Source organism: Thamnophis elegans, chromosome 2 (assembly GCF_009769535.1).
Source record: "Thamnophis elegans isolate rThaEle1 chromosome 2, rThaEle1.pri, whole genome shotgun sequence".
In the NCBI taxonomy this organism is placed as follows: domain Eukaryota; kingdom Metazoa; phylum Chordata; class Lepidosauria; order Squamata; family Colubridae; genus Thamnophis; species Thamnophis elegans.
In genome coordinates this window covers 106122106-106139609 of record NC_045542.1, presented here as the reverse complement: position 1 = coordinate 106139609, position 17504 = coordinate 106122106, and the positions used below count along the sequence as shown (strand labels likewise).

Here is a 17504-nt window from a genome sequence, read left to right as displayed (position 1 = left end):
TACCGTTATGCATACAATTTGATTTCTATCAAACCCTGGGGAGCTTCACTTAAGGAATACTTTAGGATGACTCACACATAGCACCTTTAATTAAGCAGCTGTTTGGGATTCAAAATGTAATAAATATATCTTCTCTCACTATTCCACCAATTTGAAAATTGTGGCGATAGTGTTTCTGGAAATTTTCATCTGGATCTTTTTTTTTCATGCCAGATTGATATTATGGGGTATTCCAAACCTTGGAATTGATAAAAGCCGATCAACTCCACAGGGAAGTTTTGAATGAATGTCGAGACTTTTAGTTACGATGCAATACTGTAAGATAATGACTTATCACTTTCTCTGTAAAGAATAATTGTCCATTGCCACCTACTGGCAATATCTAGGACTACAATTATTGATACTTCAATTCTGACCAGTATTTTGTCTCAAAGACAGGTAAATTATACAAATAACAAGAGCTGTTTAAGAATTATTTTCCTGTTTCATTTGTTAAAAGCAACTATTTAAGCTAAAGATATGGAGGGGAAAGCATTACTTTTCATTCTGTTGTCAGTCCCCAATTATGTGTGATTATAATGAAATATGGTAATCACTGAAGCTTCAGGTAAAAAACTTTACATATAACAACACGTATGAGAAGAAGCCTTTGTGCATTTCTTCGTTCTAGTTTGCTTTTTCTGTTGCTTAATTAAGGGAAAAATCTAAAATGAAAAATACAATAAAGTACAACTATTTTTGACTCCTCTGCTGGGATTTATAAACCCTCTGAATTGGAAATTCTTTTTTTCTAGCTTTATGAATAATCTTTCCCAGGTGCCAGACTACTGGGCAAAAATGCTTATTTGGATCTTAGAGAAAAAGGAAGTTCTGAATCAGAAGCCAGTCCCTCTCCTCTAGAGATGGAACATTTATTTAAAGTTCAATTCCCAAATATTCAGAATGAGGCTTTTTTGCACATATCAATTGAGCTGCAGCAGCATATTTACTTCTGACAAATGTATTGGCCTGTTAGTTACGTGTTCTGACCCCCTCGTCCCACACCAACACACTCCGAGTCAAAGATATTTTACGGAATTTATTAACAGACAGGTGCTTGGCAGCAAACCGGCACAGATAAGCCTTGGCAGCAATCCAGCCTGCCAGGCTCACAAGACTGTTCTCCAACATTCGTTCTTGTGTTGACTTCTGCAAAAGGGCGTGTGCACAAGCACTCTTTTTATAGTCTGGAGAGGAGCCTAATTACCACCAGCTGAGTGCAATTACCTCCTGTACTTGCGCAACTGTTCCTGACGCCTATTAGGTCTTCGGTGCTGGACATCCAGGAACAACTCACTGCTGATGTCAGGACCTCACTGGTCCAAGGCTCAGGCGCCTCCTGGTGGCCAAGCAGCCTCTCTACGCCCTGCTCAGAGTCGGAACCCTGTCCAGGGTCCTCCACATCTTCCAGAGCCGACTCATAGGGCCCCTCGCTGTCGGAGTCTGGTGGCAGCTCCAACGGCTCCTGCTGGCCCACAACACTTACGTATGCCTCCATTTAACTTATAAAAAGCAAGCTCCACTATACTCTTTAAGTACAGGTAGTCCTCAACCTACGGCCACAATTAAGCCCAAAATTCATGTGGGTGAGACATTTGTTAAGTGAATTTTGGCCCATTTTACAACCTTTCTTGCCTCAGTTATTAAATGAAGCACTGCAGTTGGTAAATTAGTAACCAGGTTAAGTGAAGCTGGCTTCCCCATAGACTTTGCTTGTCAGAAGGTGGAAAAGGTGATCACATGACCTTGGTCACAGCAACAGTCATAAATATGAACCAATTGCCAAGGATCTTAATTTTGATCACATGATCATGGGGATGGCTGAAAAGGTGGTAACTTGTGAAAAACAGTCATGTCACTTTTTTCAGTGCCGTTATATTTCTAAACAGTCACTAAACAAGTTGAGGACTACCAGTATGTAGCTGCAGCCTAGAAAGTTTAAAATAATTCTTTTGCAGTTGTTCCTAATAATGTTTTCAACTTGTATTCTGAATTTCGATCCAGAAGGCACTGAAATATTTAAATCAACTACGACCCTTACCCATTTACATTTTTCTCTTACCCACAGGAGACAACAGGCACCTATTGGAAGCCTAGAAATGAAGCCTGATTTTAATAGCCCCATCTTCTCCAGCAAGTAGTGCTTACAAGAAAGCTTTTTTCTTGAAAAATGAGATGTAGTTCAGTAAGATTTTAAGTTTGAATTAAAGCAAATGGACGAAAACCAAGCTATTTGCAGGTTAATGGGATAGAAGGGAGAGAAGATCAGGGTTCTTTTAGACACCTTTTATACAAATGTATTCTGGAATATTTTGCACAGGATTAGGATCAATTCTTTCATAGTCTCTTTTGTCTTTTCATTTACTTCACCACCTTCTGACCTGCACTGTAATCAAATTACTAAGACTCTTATTGCATCCTAAAAATAAATTTGAGTAAACAACAGTTGTGTCAAAATTCAGTTTATTATTTTTGAGAAATTTGGCAACAGAAACAAGGTGCTAACAACAAATATCTCATTATTTGTTGGCATCAAATAATTATTACCATTCCTGACAAATCATTCTGTCTGCAGTGTTGAAATCAACCCAGTAACTTTTTTCGAACTTGTCAAAATTTAAATCACATGTAAAATCAACATTCAATTAGGTGAATTCTATCATGTTCACAATTAGCTGACAAAATTAAAAAAATGATACATCATAAAAAGACAAAATGTAAAAATTATAAGAAATTATCATTAAATAATTATTAGCAGTATAAGCAATGTACATCTTGTACAAAGAACATTGCATCTTAACGTAGCACAAGCAACTTTTGATACCATTATTTTTATGTGTGTGTATATATTTGTATAGAATAGCATTGTACAAAAAACACAGTGGAAACTTTAACAGCCCTAAATGGAAATATGAAAGCTGACTCCTTTTATTCCATACAGTGGCCTAGAATGCTTATTTAGGAATCTGGAACATGTTACTTGCTACATAAAAACAGTTTAGAAAATCCCAAGATAATCATTTAGCAGCTTAAGTTGTGTAGTAAACCCCACCCCCACCGCACAAGAAATACCAATGGCAATGCACAGGGGGGAAAAAAAAACCATCACCCCAGTGTAACGTGACATTGCTGTGAAGACAATGCTGAGCCAGGGTTAATTCAATCAGTACTGTGCTTTAATTCATAATCGGTAGACCTGATGAGCTGAAATATAAACCCAACAAGATTATCCGGTGAGCTCCAAAGGCAACTCCCTACCACACAGTATCTCCCACTGCCTAGCAAGTAGTGAGATCAGTTTTTCGCGGCTATCAGGACTTGGGATAAAGACACACCAGAGCACCTCTTGGCTGACATTACCCTCTTGTGCAGCCTGTCCTTTAGGGAAACTGAAGACATTGCCAAAGTGATCCAAGGTCAGGTTCTGCATGAGATCGTGATTCTGAAAGTCGTCAAAAACAAACGTGAGTGCCTGGGGATAGGCCTGGTAGCCCATGAGCACCCGATCTAGGTCGCGGATTCTTCTTCCATCTGCAAGCTGATACTTATCCCTCTTTGGTGGCTCTTTTGCAAACTCAGGCCGTGGGTAGCTGATGTAGTCCTCGTTGAAAAGAAACAAATCTGAGCTAGTTAGGATCAGTGTTTTAGGCTGGAGGGAACTGTAGGCCTGAGCAATCCCCTCTGTAATATTGACCTGAAATGCCAACACATAAAGGAGTAGATTCAGGGACGGGGATTTCATGACGCTTTTCATCTTCTCAGCAACCAAAAACGCAAGGTCCCCAATTTCCTCTTCATTGGGATATATGAATCTCACTCTGCTAGAGTGAATCAGTTCATAGTTTTCCATTTTTCCTGAAACAATAAAGAATGTCATAGATTTTGAATAATTAGATTTAGAACTAATTCAGAACATTTTTTCCCTGAAAAAAAAAATGTTCTCAAATTAAATTCTGAAATGATTAAAAACACACATAAAGAATAAAAAAGACATACACCACATCACACACAAAGAAATTGAATTATGAATCAGAAAATTCACCTATGCTACATGTACTCATGAGGTAAACTATTTCCTTTTAATTTCAGACTACCATATATCATAAGACATCAATAACAGATGTACATCATTTTGATACTTACTGAAACAATTAGTGTCAAGCAACCTGACCACTCCAATATAAACACATTTTCCACCTTACTTTTAATTAATGCCCTTTATTCAAACTGCTTAGGATGGTATGTTCTTCCTATTTATTTTTATGAAGATCCCAGATAGCCAGACAAGCAGAGGTATATGCACTGACAACATAGGTTAGGTAGTGGGAATACATGGCAGGCTTTTCTGAGGCCACATGGGATTATGATAAGACTGATCATTTCTTTGTTTTGTTTTTGGAAAGAGACAGTTTTATTATTTGTTCAGACTTTTAACACTCTTGAGCAGGTAAGAGAGGTGCAGTGGCTGAGCCAGGCACCATCAAGTTCACTTGAAGCTCAGTGATGCGACCTTATGCCGCTCGCTCTCTTTGAGCCAATCTACTTCATAGGATTGTTTTGCAGAAAAAGGCAAGCAAGAAGTTCTGTGTATGCTGCTGAACAAGAAAACAAGCTATAAATCTAATAAGCAAAACCTCATCTAGATATTCGTCATGAAATACTTACATGAAAGAAAGTTAAGCTTGTGGAGTAAGTTTTATTGAAACTTTGTGGGGAGATGTCTCTTATTGTTTAATATGGTTTGGTCTGAAGTGGTTTGTATGTGCTTTTACAAAACAAATACTGTAAGATACGTTATGGCGGAGAGATAGCAATTGGTGCAAAGCTATGTAGTGAGCTTTGTAGCTGAGTAGACACGTTGAAGCAAAGTCATACATATTTCAGGCATAGCAATACCCATACCGCACTGATTCATGCTAAGCTTAAACTGCCCTATTTTCTGATTACTATCACTACTTTAGTTGGCCACACTAAAATATGTCTTTGTCCACACCATTTCATTTGTGACTGGTGCTTCAACATGGCGTATTTACAATTTTACCTTTTTCTTAGGGGTAGTCTACTTTTCTGAAGAATTGTATGATACAGAAGTTATGGGAATACAATCATTCAGATGCAGTTTAGGCACAAATACTGAATAGCACAAATACTGAAGAAATGATAAAACACAATAATATTGTGTTAAAGAGCAAGCCCAGATGTTACGATCTTATTACTTTGGCATGTGAAGGAAGTATCCTTTCAAAACATGAGGAGAGTAGTAGAATAGCGTCTGCATCCAGTAACTAAATGATTCTATCCTCCTTTCCTGTTTTAATTCTTTAGACCAGACCCAAGAAGATCAGCACATTTTCTTCTGATTCTTTTAAAGAAAAGACTAAGTAGAAATGTTGCTTAAAACCAATTTAAATCTCAGGTCTGCCTCAATCACCAAATGCGTGGTGTGCAAAGGTCACATGGAATGCCCCCTAATAGTGTAACATAACATTCTAACTGCTGTTTTTAATTATTAGTAATTTGAAACCATGCAAAAGAGAAGTGTCCAAGGAACGTATGCACTTCCACACTGAGAGCAGTGAGTGGTTCACTGACTCCACAATGTATGTGAATCACAGCTGATTTTTGATCATAAATTATTTATGAAGACATGTGGGCAGACAATCCAATGAGAATATGGAGCTGAGTTTGCTGTTGATAACCGTGAATATATTTTCAAGGCCTGAATGTGTTCATTACTGAAATTGGATTTCCAAAGTCGGAGTACATCATCAGTTTAATTTTTAAAGTTCTCAAAGCTTGCATGAATAAGAACAAATTGAAAATGAATTACAGGGAAGTGGAAAACTCTGGTATGTGGGTGTGTCAAGGATTTCCTGACTTTGCTAACCACTTTATGTCAATTCTATGCCCTTTCATTTTTATTGAGGAGTAATATCCAATATTTTTTCGCCATCAGACTCAGTGCCTGTGAAAAAGCAATAGACAAGCATGAGAAAGTATGTGGAATAATAAATGTCTTCTCCAGGGAAGAGAAGAGATTCCAATTTACATTAACTCTTTTTTCTGTGTTAGCAAGTACCAAGTTCATATATTTCAGTAATGCAACTTAAAAGGTGAAATAATATATGAGATAGACTCATTACTCATTACATGCAAAGCAAGATAGTTCAAGCCGTGATTTGTCATAATTGTGATGACTATGGCTTACAGCTCATGGAAACCCAAATCCACAATCTCAGAAATTTAGAATATTGTGAAAAGGTGCAATATTCTAGGCTCAAAGTGTCCCACTCTAATCAGCTAATTAAGCCATAATACCTGCAAAGGGTTCCTGAGCCTTTAAATGGTCTCTCAGTCTGGTTCAGTAGGAATCACAATCATGGGAAAGACTGCTGACCTGACAGTTGTGCAGAAAACCATCATTGACACCTTCCATAAGGAGGGAAAGCCTCAAAAGGCAATTGCAAAAGAAGTTGGATGTTCCCAAAGTGCTGTATCAAAGTACATTAATAGAAAGTTATGTGGAAGGGAAAAGTGTGGAAGAAAAAGGTGCACAAGCAGCAGGGATGACCACAGCCTGGAGAGGATTGTCAGGAAAAGGCCATTCAAAAGTGTTGGGGACTTTCACAAGGAGTGGACTGAGGCTGGAGTCAGTGCATCAAGAGCCACCACACACAGACGGATCCTGGACATGGGCTTCAAATGTCGTATTCCTCTTGTCAAGCCACTCCTGACAACAAACAATGTCAGACGCGTCTTACCTGGTCTAAAGAAAAACAGACCTGATCTGTTGCTCAGTGGTCCAAAGACCTCTTTTCTGATGAGAGCAACTTTTGCATCTCATTTGGAAACCAAGGACCCAGAGTATGGAGGAAGAATGGAGAGGCACACACTGCAAGATGCTTGAAGTCCAGTGTGAAGTTTCCACAGTCTGTGTTGATTTGGTGAGCCATGTCATCTTCTAGTGTTGGTCCACTGTGCTTCATTAAGTCAGGGTCAATGCAGCCGTCTACCAGGAGATTTTGAAGCACTTCATGCTTCCTTCTGCAGATGAGCTTTATGGGGATGCTGACTTCATTTTCCAGCAGGACTTGGCACCTGCCCACACTGCCAAAAGCACCAAAACTTGGTTCAATGACTGTGGGATTACTGTGCTTGATTGGCCAGCAAATTCACCTGACCTGAACCCAATAGAGAATCTATGGGGCATTGCCAAGAGAAAGATGAGAGACATGAGACTGAACAATGCAGAAGAGCTGAAGGCCGCTATTGAAGCATCCTGATCTTCTATAACACCTCTGCAGTGCCACAGGCTGATAGCTTCCATGCCACGCTGCATTGAGGCAGTAATTGCTGCAAAAGTGGCCCAAACCAAGTACGGAGTACATATGCATGCTTATACTTTTCAGAGGTCCGATATTGTTGTATGTACAATCCTTGTTTTATTGACTGCATGTAATATTCTAATTTTCTGAGATTGTGGATTTGGGATTTTCATGAGCTGTAAGCTGCGATCATCATAATTATGACAAATCACGGCTTGAACTATCTTGCTTTGCATGTAATAAGTCTTATCTCATATATTAGTTTCACCTTTTAAGTTGCATTACTGAAATAAATGAACTTTTGCACAATATTCTAATTTTTTGAGTTTCACCTGTATGTCCTCAATTTCCTTCCTTCCTTTCCTCCTTTCCTTTTTTCTCTTCTCTCGTTATTCTGTTCTGTTCTATTCACTCAGGCAACCCAATTGTTCAAAAGCATTCAGGATACTATGTCTTTACTTCAACTGGACTTGCCTACTTTAGTTTTAACAAAAGATACTAATATATGTATCACTGCAAATGAGTCAGTTTTGTCTAGTGGTTAAAGGCAACATGTTAGAAATCAGGAGAATGAGAGTTCTACTTCCACCTTAGGCATGAAAGCTCAATGGGAGATTTTGGGCTTGTCACTCCATCTCAGCCCACAACGTCAGCTCAGGTGACAAGCTGGTTGCTCAATTCCTATCGAGATTTTAAAAAAGCAAACTTTCAGGAAAATGTTAGGAAGAAAAAATATGTATCATTCCCAATGCTAAATGCCATTCTTGATGATTTGCTATTAAAAGGTAAAACCTTAGCAAATCAAATGAACATTATCCTAGAGAGGTGTGATGAAATATATACATTTAGCCTACTAAAATGCTTGTGAATCACTTTACCTGTATTTTTCTTCCCGAATTCAGAGTAGAAGTCCTTATCCACTGGTTCTGGTGATGGTGTCCTTGCAAGGAGTGAGAGCACTGCCATGAGGTGCTGGATAAAAGCGTGAGTACTGTAACTGTCTCTGGTTAGGCAGGTTAATATATGTTCTGCCGAATGCCCTGAAAAGGACACAAAACTAAGATTCTTTCTAATACTATTACAAAGTTAGGGTAGCTTTTAAACATATACATATTGTGGAACTTTTATATAAATTTCACATACTACTTAATCAAAAATATATAGTGAAACTATTATAACAATTTCCAAATATTATCATTTCTTCATTCAGTTTGGCACATGCTGTTCTATTAAACACTGCTTTGGGAATGTCCAGTTTGTATACTTTATCAATAGAAGAGAAAATCGTAATTCAGGATTAGTGCGCTCTGACCTTGAGTTTCATTACCAGAATAGGTAACAACTTTGTGCTAGAAAGGAATGGCAGTGCAACTTAACCTGCCAATGTTAATGGGTTGTTATTGTCTCCTTGGTAATTTCTTGACGAGGCTGTTGTTTACTGTTGATTGTTCTTTACGGCTTGATTGTTTGTCTGGTATTGATCCTGGTGTCAATCCCTATTTATCTGAGTGTTGACTGCTAGCAATGGGGAATTCTGGTCTTTTTCTTTTATGTTTCTTTTGAAAGGTATGTAAAAGTCATTTATCGACTTGCAATGTTGATGGCTGATGTGTCCAAGTGCCAAGCTTTCAGGAATTCTCTAGCATTTTTGAATTTAGTCTGATCTTGGCCTAGCTTGTCCCAGCTTGTGCACTTGTTACTACTGTGAATGGGGTTCCCTTGACAAGAATTCAGTTACTCTCAATGTGCATCATCTCAAGATCATCAAATCTATATCTGTATGCCAAAGAGGTGATTAATATGAAGCAAAAGGAACATTTCACCAAATTCAATTCACCAAATTGATTAAGGAGGGCTTTTGAAACTACAGTGAGTTTCTTAGGTGGAGGAAGAAATGTAAGAAATTGGGTAGAACAAGAAACTATTCTTGAGCCTCTGATAAAAAGATTGTAATCTAGAAGAAGCTGAAAAAAAGGCACTCCAGCCTCAGAAATAAGATTGTCTATGTTTAATAATTTAATTCATATTAAATGGTATTATTGTCTCCATACAGGACCAGTGATTATTTCTTTTTGCAACCTGTAAATTCTTCATAATAGAACTGTCTCTAAATAGCATAATTTTATAGTCTGACTGAACTTTGTCTGTCTATTGGAAGTCTCTTTAAATCACTGTTACTTTAATAATTCTATTTTTAAATTCTTTTTCCAGTGAATATTTGCTTAATTCTATTTAAAATTTTACTATTTAATGAGTAAGTGCCATAACCACAGCCATAGCCACAATCATAACCAAGACTGAATTTATTTATCTCTTGAGATTGGTTTATTTTTAGAGTAAGAACTGATTCTGCTGCCACATATTTCAATTTCAATGTTATACAATCAGGAAGTGATGCTATAGAATTCATTTCATTTTCACCCATCATTTATTCCTTTTAGTCTTCCAGGAAGTAACATGTGGTATGAGAATCCCATCTCTCCTACACACTAGTGCTAGGGAAAAGGACTATAGGTAAAGCATTCCTTATATAACCCATAGAAAGGAATTTTGCTAATTACATATTATTTCAAATGCTCACAAAGAACCACTATAAATTGTGCCTGGTACTAGGAATAATGAATGGATTCACCTTTTATCAATAATATGCTGATAACAAAATGCAGGAATGAAGAAAGAAAGAAATCTCAATGCAACTTACCAGTAAGTCGAAAATACTGATCAAAAAGTCCAATGTTCACTGAATGCAGATCATTTAATTTTAGAACTAAGCAAGGAGTGAGATGGAAAGAGCTGAATTCATAGCCCAAGACATCAGTGCCCCAAAAGCCTAGTGGATAATAAATGTACAGTAGTCAATACCTAATTGCCTTAAAAATAATTAGTTTCAGGTATCAGAAGAATTAATGTTCATAATTGCATATGGCATCTTTATCTGAAATAAGCCATTACTGAAGGTGCAGCTATGTATTACTCTTGCAAATACCATATTTTTCGCAATATAAGATGCACTGGACCATAAGACAAACATTAGCTTTAGAGGAGGAAAACAAGAAAAAAAATCTGCCTCCGCCTCTCAGCATCCATCAGGTATTCATCTGGCTAGCGTCCTTGCAGCAAACAACAAACAGCCTGGTCAACTTCAGCATGTTATCGCAGCCCAGCACGTGGCTTCTCTGGGCTCTGCTCCATTGCACCCACCACTGGTCAATTGAACCGCCACCACCGGGGAATGCTGGAGCCTTCACCACCAAGCAGCTGATTGGGGGGTGGATCGGCCTCCTGGAATACCGCCAATCAGCTGTTCTAGGCAGTGGGGATCGCTGCCACCAATCACTGCGGTCACCCACTGCCTACTAGAACAGCTCATCAGCAGTATTCTGGAGGCGGAGGTGAGCGGCGGCAGCAGTGTCAGGTGGCTGCTGCCGTACCAAGCCCCCATAAGACACACAGAAATTTACACTCACTTTGGGGGGGGGGATGTTTCTTATAGTGCGAAAAATACAGTAGGTTTTTAAATCTGAATCATGTAGATAACATGAACCAGTACCAGATGAGTGCACTGACACCAATAATATAATAATCTGCTCCTTACCCATATAATTCTGCTGTGTATCAACACTTCTTGTACCACCCGCTACTTTCTGAGTTACCAAGTAAAAATATTGTAAGAAGTTTTAAAAGAAAATTTAATCAGAATTAAAAACCCTGTTCCTGTCTGAGAAGTTTTGAAAACACTTCCTCATAATTCTGTTAAAGCTATATAAGGGAAGCCTGTCACTCCCAAACATGCCACCAACTATGAGGCTTCCTCAAACTTTTGCTTTAAAATTAATGGAATACCATAGGTACAAAGCAAGAGCTTAAAATTATGGCACCTTTGTATAAGTCTTAGTGTGACTAAAAATTCACAAACATTTTGAAAGCCAGGAACCAGCCTGTTCTACTATACCTAAATGGTGATCATTAGAATGTGTCACAGAATCATCCAACAAGAAGTAAATAGCTTTAGTTGAAAGTAGTACACAAGCTGTCACTTCCATATCCAGGGCTTTATAAAACAGAACAGATGACCACATGAGATGTCTTAGTTCTTCATTTTCGACCTATAAATTGACAACACAGTTAATATTTTAGTTAAGTATAATTTGGGGTGTATTTTCTTTGACTTGACTAAGGAAGACTAACATTTTATTATTACTTTGCATATCAGGGTGTTTGCAAGTGTAAATTCCACTATGAAAATAGATATCTCATCTTCCTTCCTCTTTATCTCACTAAGTTATCTATATAAGGTCTGAGTTTTGTTAAATGTTTGTAGTGATTCTTCAGCATCGTCATCATTTGTGTATCAACTCTTTCAATTCAGGGATGCACCTTGATATTTCTGGTATCTTATCAATGACCCAATTACATCCCCATTATTTTACAATTTAAGTACAAAGTTCTTTATCCTTTTAAAAAATGCAGATTGTTAATATATACTTCTTGAACACCGACATTTAGGGATTGCAGCTTAGTCTGCCATTTTTATTATAGGTCAATTAAAGAAATCTACTTTACTGCAGTTATAAAGTGCCAATATTAGCAATATGAACATTATATTCCCATCTGTACTATCCCAACAAACGCTATGACTGGATGAAAAGAAAAATATATACCGTATTTTTTGTTCCATAAGACTCACCCCCCCCCCCAAAAAAAAAAAAATGGGTGGAAATGTCTGCATCTTTGCTGAATAGCAGCTGGGCTGTGGCAGTGGGCTCCTTTTACAGTGCTGAACCCTGCCTCTTCTGTCTCTTTCCCGCAGTGCAGGAGTTAATAGGCAGATATGGCATATGAGAGGACACCTATGTGTGGTCCTCTCAGGCTTCACCTGAAGTTTTTTTTGTCTTGTTTTCCTCCTCTAAAGCTAGGTGCGCCTTATGGAGCAAAAAATACGGTATATATCTTGAACCCATTCCCCTATAAACATTAACACCTCAGTAAATGAGTGATTCTCCAGGATGTCCAATTTGCTGATCTTCAAAAGCTATTAAAGCAGACTAGCACTGCTTCTCTCCTGGAATCTTATTTTTTTTGTAGTAATACCTCAGCAATGCTGTTATGGAAAAATTCCATAATGTATTTTTCTTTTAGTCCAGCTACATATTGAAGAGATGGAGAGACTGAAAGGTGCATAGGAATTTGATTCTCATCAGTAATTCTTTGCATCAGAAATTCAGATGGGTACAAAGATGAGAATGGCAAACGAGGCTTGCAAAAGCTGGAAAACAGATTAGTGCACACTATCAGAGAGAAATACAAATAAAACAGAAGGTGCATTATAAGCATTCCATCTTATTACTCTTTCATAGAATAGTATGGCTTTCAGTTTATTTTGCATAGAACAGTTTACATACACTTTATAGATATTAGAACTCTTTACCAAAGCTATTTTTAAAATATCTGGCAACTTAATATAAATAACAAGAATCAAATTCAAGATATGACTCAAATAACTGAAAACTCTCATTATTCCTCTATGTTTTGAATACTTATACCTTCAAGTCAGGCTTGACTCCTGGCAACAGCCTGGAGAAGTTCCTGGAGTTTTCTTGACATTTTTGCAAGTGTTTTGCCATTGCCCCATTCCTACTGGTGACAGAAAATGAATGGCCCAAAGCCACTGAATTGGCTTTGAACATAAGGCAGGACTAAAATTCAGAGTTTTATGGTTTCCAATCCAGTACCTTTAACCACTATTTTATTTATTTAGCGTAAGGCAAATACATGGACTTTATAGTGGATCAAATGTTAATGTCCAGTTCACCCAGTCATTCAAGGCAGGGTGGTCTATGTTGAAAAAAAAAATCTGACTCACTCTCAGGTTTTGAATAGTTAATTTAAAAATGCATATACTTACCTTGTAGTTGGACCATGCCTTAAACAGTCCGTCAAAGACTTTCTGACTGATTCTACATGATTGGCGTCTTTGAAAATAATTATAGTCTTGATGTCTTGCAAAAGGGTCCTCAGAAAACTATAGATTCTCAGAAAATGGAATTTCTCGTGAGGTAGGACAAATATTGCTGTGACAAATCTGAAGCCAATTATCAATTCCAGGACGTATCCGTCTGAAAATGAACCTTCTTGCTGAACTGAGTAACACGTGGGATGCAAAAGAACAGAAGCCAGTGGAATTCTGTTGAGTTTGAAAATGTTCCTGGCATTCTCTGAGTCCGTGAATTTACCTGGCAGTATATTAAAATCAACTTTAACTATGTGTAGATGGTGAGGTGTAAGAAATATCCAACAAGGATGCAGCATACAATGGCTCTCTCCAGCTGATTTATGAATTGCAGAGTAAAATCCAGAGCAACCACAATGCTTACAACAGGTTTTACCATCATTGCCCAGTTCTGGCAGACATTGTTCCTTTTGACCATCAGCTTTATGATGACAGAAGAGATAAACCGGGAAACAACCCTTTATCTCTGTGTTTTCAGATGAAATATGATAAAACCCCATCAGCTGGTAGACAAACTCTTGCAAACTAGCTTTGCCACAATACAGTACAGAACCTGTTACAGCAGGCTTATAGCGCTGAGAGCGAAACTGGTGTAAACAGGAATAGAAATCTTGCAGATTCTGAGTGTCTGACACAACACACAAGCAGGTTTCTCCATTGTTTATGTTGAGCATCAAACATATTTCTGGTATTAAAAAACCAAATTCACTGAGGTCAGAGTATGGAAAGCAAAGTACAACTTTCAAGGCAGAAAGTATATGCTGGCAATTTCCTTTGGAATCTTGAACAATTTCAAATACAGCTATCACATTACTGGCCAAAACAAAACAGGAAGCAAACTGCCTGAGTCCTTTATGAACCTGAATGCAAAAACTCCAGAGGATTTTGATTACATTATCCTGTTTTGCTTGGGTCATCTGCACACCACTTGAGGTGGGAGTCACTTTAGAGATCTGATATCCTTCATGAAGTCCCATTTCAAAGTAGCCATCTTCAGTTTCTGCAACTCCGGAGTCACTCAAAAGATCTCCCATGTTCTCAGTTTCCACTGAAAAGAGGGGCACATTTCCCACGGCCTCTGCAATCAAGGTAGAGAGATGTTGCACAAAGTCCTGATTTGTGGTAGCGTATGACATACAAGTGAAAGGCAGAGTAACAGTATTAAGGGAGTCAGGCAAGGAATCGGGTCCTTCTTCTGGATATCCCGAGCTTTAAAAAGAAAGAAAGACAGAAAGAAAGGAGGAAACTATAGTAACCTAATTTAAAACATTGAGTTTAAAAAGTTTCAAAATCTAGTTTTGTTTCTCAACAACTGAATCATATGGCACAGACCAAAAGTAACTGCAAGCATAAAGCTCATTCACCCAGAAGCCTTATGAATTTACCCACGCTTCTACAGTAATGCAAAAAAAGGGGAAAGCAAGGAGGGCAGCTATGCCTCAGTCAGCTATTTCATAAAGTTTTGCTATTGTTTTTTATTCTTCAAAGAATCAGGCAGCAAAAGGCATTTTATATTATGTCAGAGTTCATCAGATAGAAGAGAATATCAAACTGAAACTGCACTCTCACCACATGCGATGTGTGCTTTTATCAGAAAAGTCCAAATCTGGAGCAGATACCTTCAAAGAAAAGGGGAAAAAAAGAGAAGATAACTGATATTTCTGTTCCCTTTGGGGTTTATTTTGTTAGGCGTCGTTATTCTTCTGTCTTGTGCTGTATGTATATATTTTCTTACTGTTCTTTGCTTTAAATGCTTTAATGATTACAAGCCATCCAGAATTGTTGGCAGTCAGGCAGCCCAAAATTTTTATGAATAATTATTATGAGCACAGTTGCTTCACAACTGAGTCGCCGTCCCAATTGTGGTCTCAGTGAAAACTATCTGTATTTTTAACCAAGATACAAAATGGTCACAAATTCAGTATATAGAAAGTCTATGCTATGTAAGTAAAATTATCTCCTCTACCCAGAAGTTACTTTACAGAATCCTTTTTGACGAGTCCAAGGAAAACCAGTTCAAGAAACTTAAACCCATCTTAAAAGGTATAAAATATTTGAACATGCCATTACCTGACTTGCACTACATGAGTCTGGTGTTTCAGGGCATCTTTGGGTAACTGTATGGCTTTTAGGAGTCAAACTACTTGATGAGAAACTACGGGTTAGGGCTGTTTTCTTGTGTGTTATTTCTACAAAACAGAAACAGTTAATGTTAAATAAATACACAAACATTCATACACAGAAAATATACCAAACTATATTCTATTTCACAGAAGTGTTTTTTTTCTTATTAACAATAGAATATTTTATTTCTAAATGTAATTTTTGATTCATCCTATATTTTAAGTTGCTCCAATGGCAAAGTCTACAGAAAATACTGTCTAACGGACAATATGCATTTTGTGGCAGAGTTAACATTCCAACTGAATTTACACTGTAACCAATCTATTTAAACACATGAAATTTTTGGCATCTTTTCTCCACCCAAACTGCTTTATTTGTTTGTACAACAATAAATATGATCAATCGGTATGTATAAATGTATACCTTCTTCAGAAACAATTTAAGCAACTTATATTTGAAAGTCTTTCATATAACTTGGAATATGCGATGTGTGGAAGTATATATTATTCCATACTCAGTCATTTGGAGTATGTCCTGCAATAAATTATCAAATGAGGGAGGCATCTAATTTTCTGCTGATGACCTCCCATTCCGATCACTGAGTTGTGGGAGAAGCATTGTGGAAACTGTTCATGGCAGAAGTGTGTGCACTTTGCAGCATGCATAAAAAAGACCATCAAAATATTTCTACAAGAGCATACATAAGTGATGAGAAAGGAGTAAAGACTGTGCTAGAGAAATAACTTTTTAAACCATAACAATTGACCAAGATGGCAGGGCAGTATCTCACCTTTTTAAAACATGCTTATTGCCTTTAATGAGAAAGAATTCATTATGCCAGCTCAGAGATTGAGATGGGTTGGTTTTTTTTGCATTTTTTCTAGGTAAATTTTGTAAGGAAAAAAAGAGACGTTAAGATTCTATGGATCACAGCTGGTCCCCATTATTTTAGGCTTCATCCAGAGAGAATGCTGCCATCCAGAGAAGATTCAGCCTATATGCAGAATATGTATTTAATTAAAAGACCTACATGGCCACTCATCTTATATAAAATAACTCTGGGGGACTCACAACATAATAATAGAATATAAATGCATACAATAAATTAAAGTATCTTCTAGCACTAGAGATCGCCTCCCAGGTGCTGTAAAATGTAACATAATAAAAATGCAGCATTTGTCTTTTTAGTGTATCTCTGCAATATTCTTGCCACCCATGACCTGAGATCTTCGAAGAATAGCATTATAATTCTATGCTATTAATTAGGAAGTTAGTATCTTTGTTTAGGAGAGTGTATTTCTAGTATGTTTAGGATTGCAGAACAAAAATATAAATATATTAATACAAATTTTATATACATACATATACATATACATATATATGTTGTATTTGTGCTGATAAATAACACAAATGTAACAAAGGCAACAGTAAAAATATTGGGTTTCTGTCGTGATGGTCTCTTGTGACGAGCCGATAGACAGAGAATGGAAGCAGTCTGCTTCCTCCCATATTTGGGCATACCAGGGGTTGTGACACTAAATACATACATACATACATACATACATACATACATACATACATACATACATACATCCTCCTCAGTTCTAAGTTACTTCTCTCTCTCTCTCTGTAAAAGATAAAAGTGTGTGTGTGTATATATATATATATACACATACATACATACATACATACACACTTTTATGTATGAATATAGCATTTTAGCTATTAATAGGAAGTTTGTGTTGTTTGTATATCTGCCTCTTAATTAATACAAAACAAAAATAAATAATTTTCAAAAGTTGAAAAAAGTATGTTTTATTATTGTATTGCGTACTGTTACTTATGTATTTTAATTTATTCCACAAAGGACGTTTGAAGCTCTGATGTATTAGTTAAAAAGAAAAATAAGTTGCTATAATCTTACAAAAACTGAAGATAACAGGAAGTTAAAGTATTATTTGTACTATTTTCTGTTTCCTGTAAAAATATTTAAATCTTGGATCATC

General features: G+C 37.1%; 1 protein-coding gene across 5 annotated transcripts in view; it reads right to left on the bottom strand.

Moving 5' to 3' along the window:
* Positions 1 to 2485: 2485 nt before the first annotated feature.
* NISCH (nischarin) overlaps positions 2486 to 17504 on the bottom strand; it is a 44967-nt gene continuing 29948 nt past the window's right edge. For 2 of the 5 annotated variants that reach the window (XR_004254828.1, XM_032211743.1), the window contains exons 14-15: positions 16289 to 16378; positions 15477 to 15563 (exon numbers count right to left, since the gene is read on the bottom strand). Coding sequence is in view for 4 of the 5 variants with exons in the window: in XM_032211743.1 (XP_032067634.1) it covers positions 16331 to 16378 (48 nt within the window). In the remaining variant the exon portion in view is untranslated. Of the gene's footprint in view, positions 3895 to 8242; positions 8405 to 10065; positions 10195 to 11316; positions 11471 to 12455; positions 12631 to 13269; positions 14584 to 14943; positions 14994 to 15444; positions 15564 to 16288; positions 16379 to 17504 lie in introns of those variants that run through there. The other 3 variants (XM_032211740.1, XM_032211742.1, XM_032211744.1) reach the window with 3 other exon arrangements.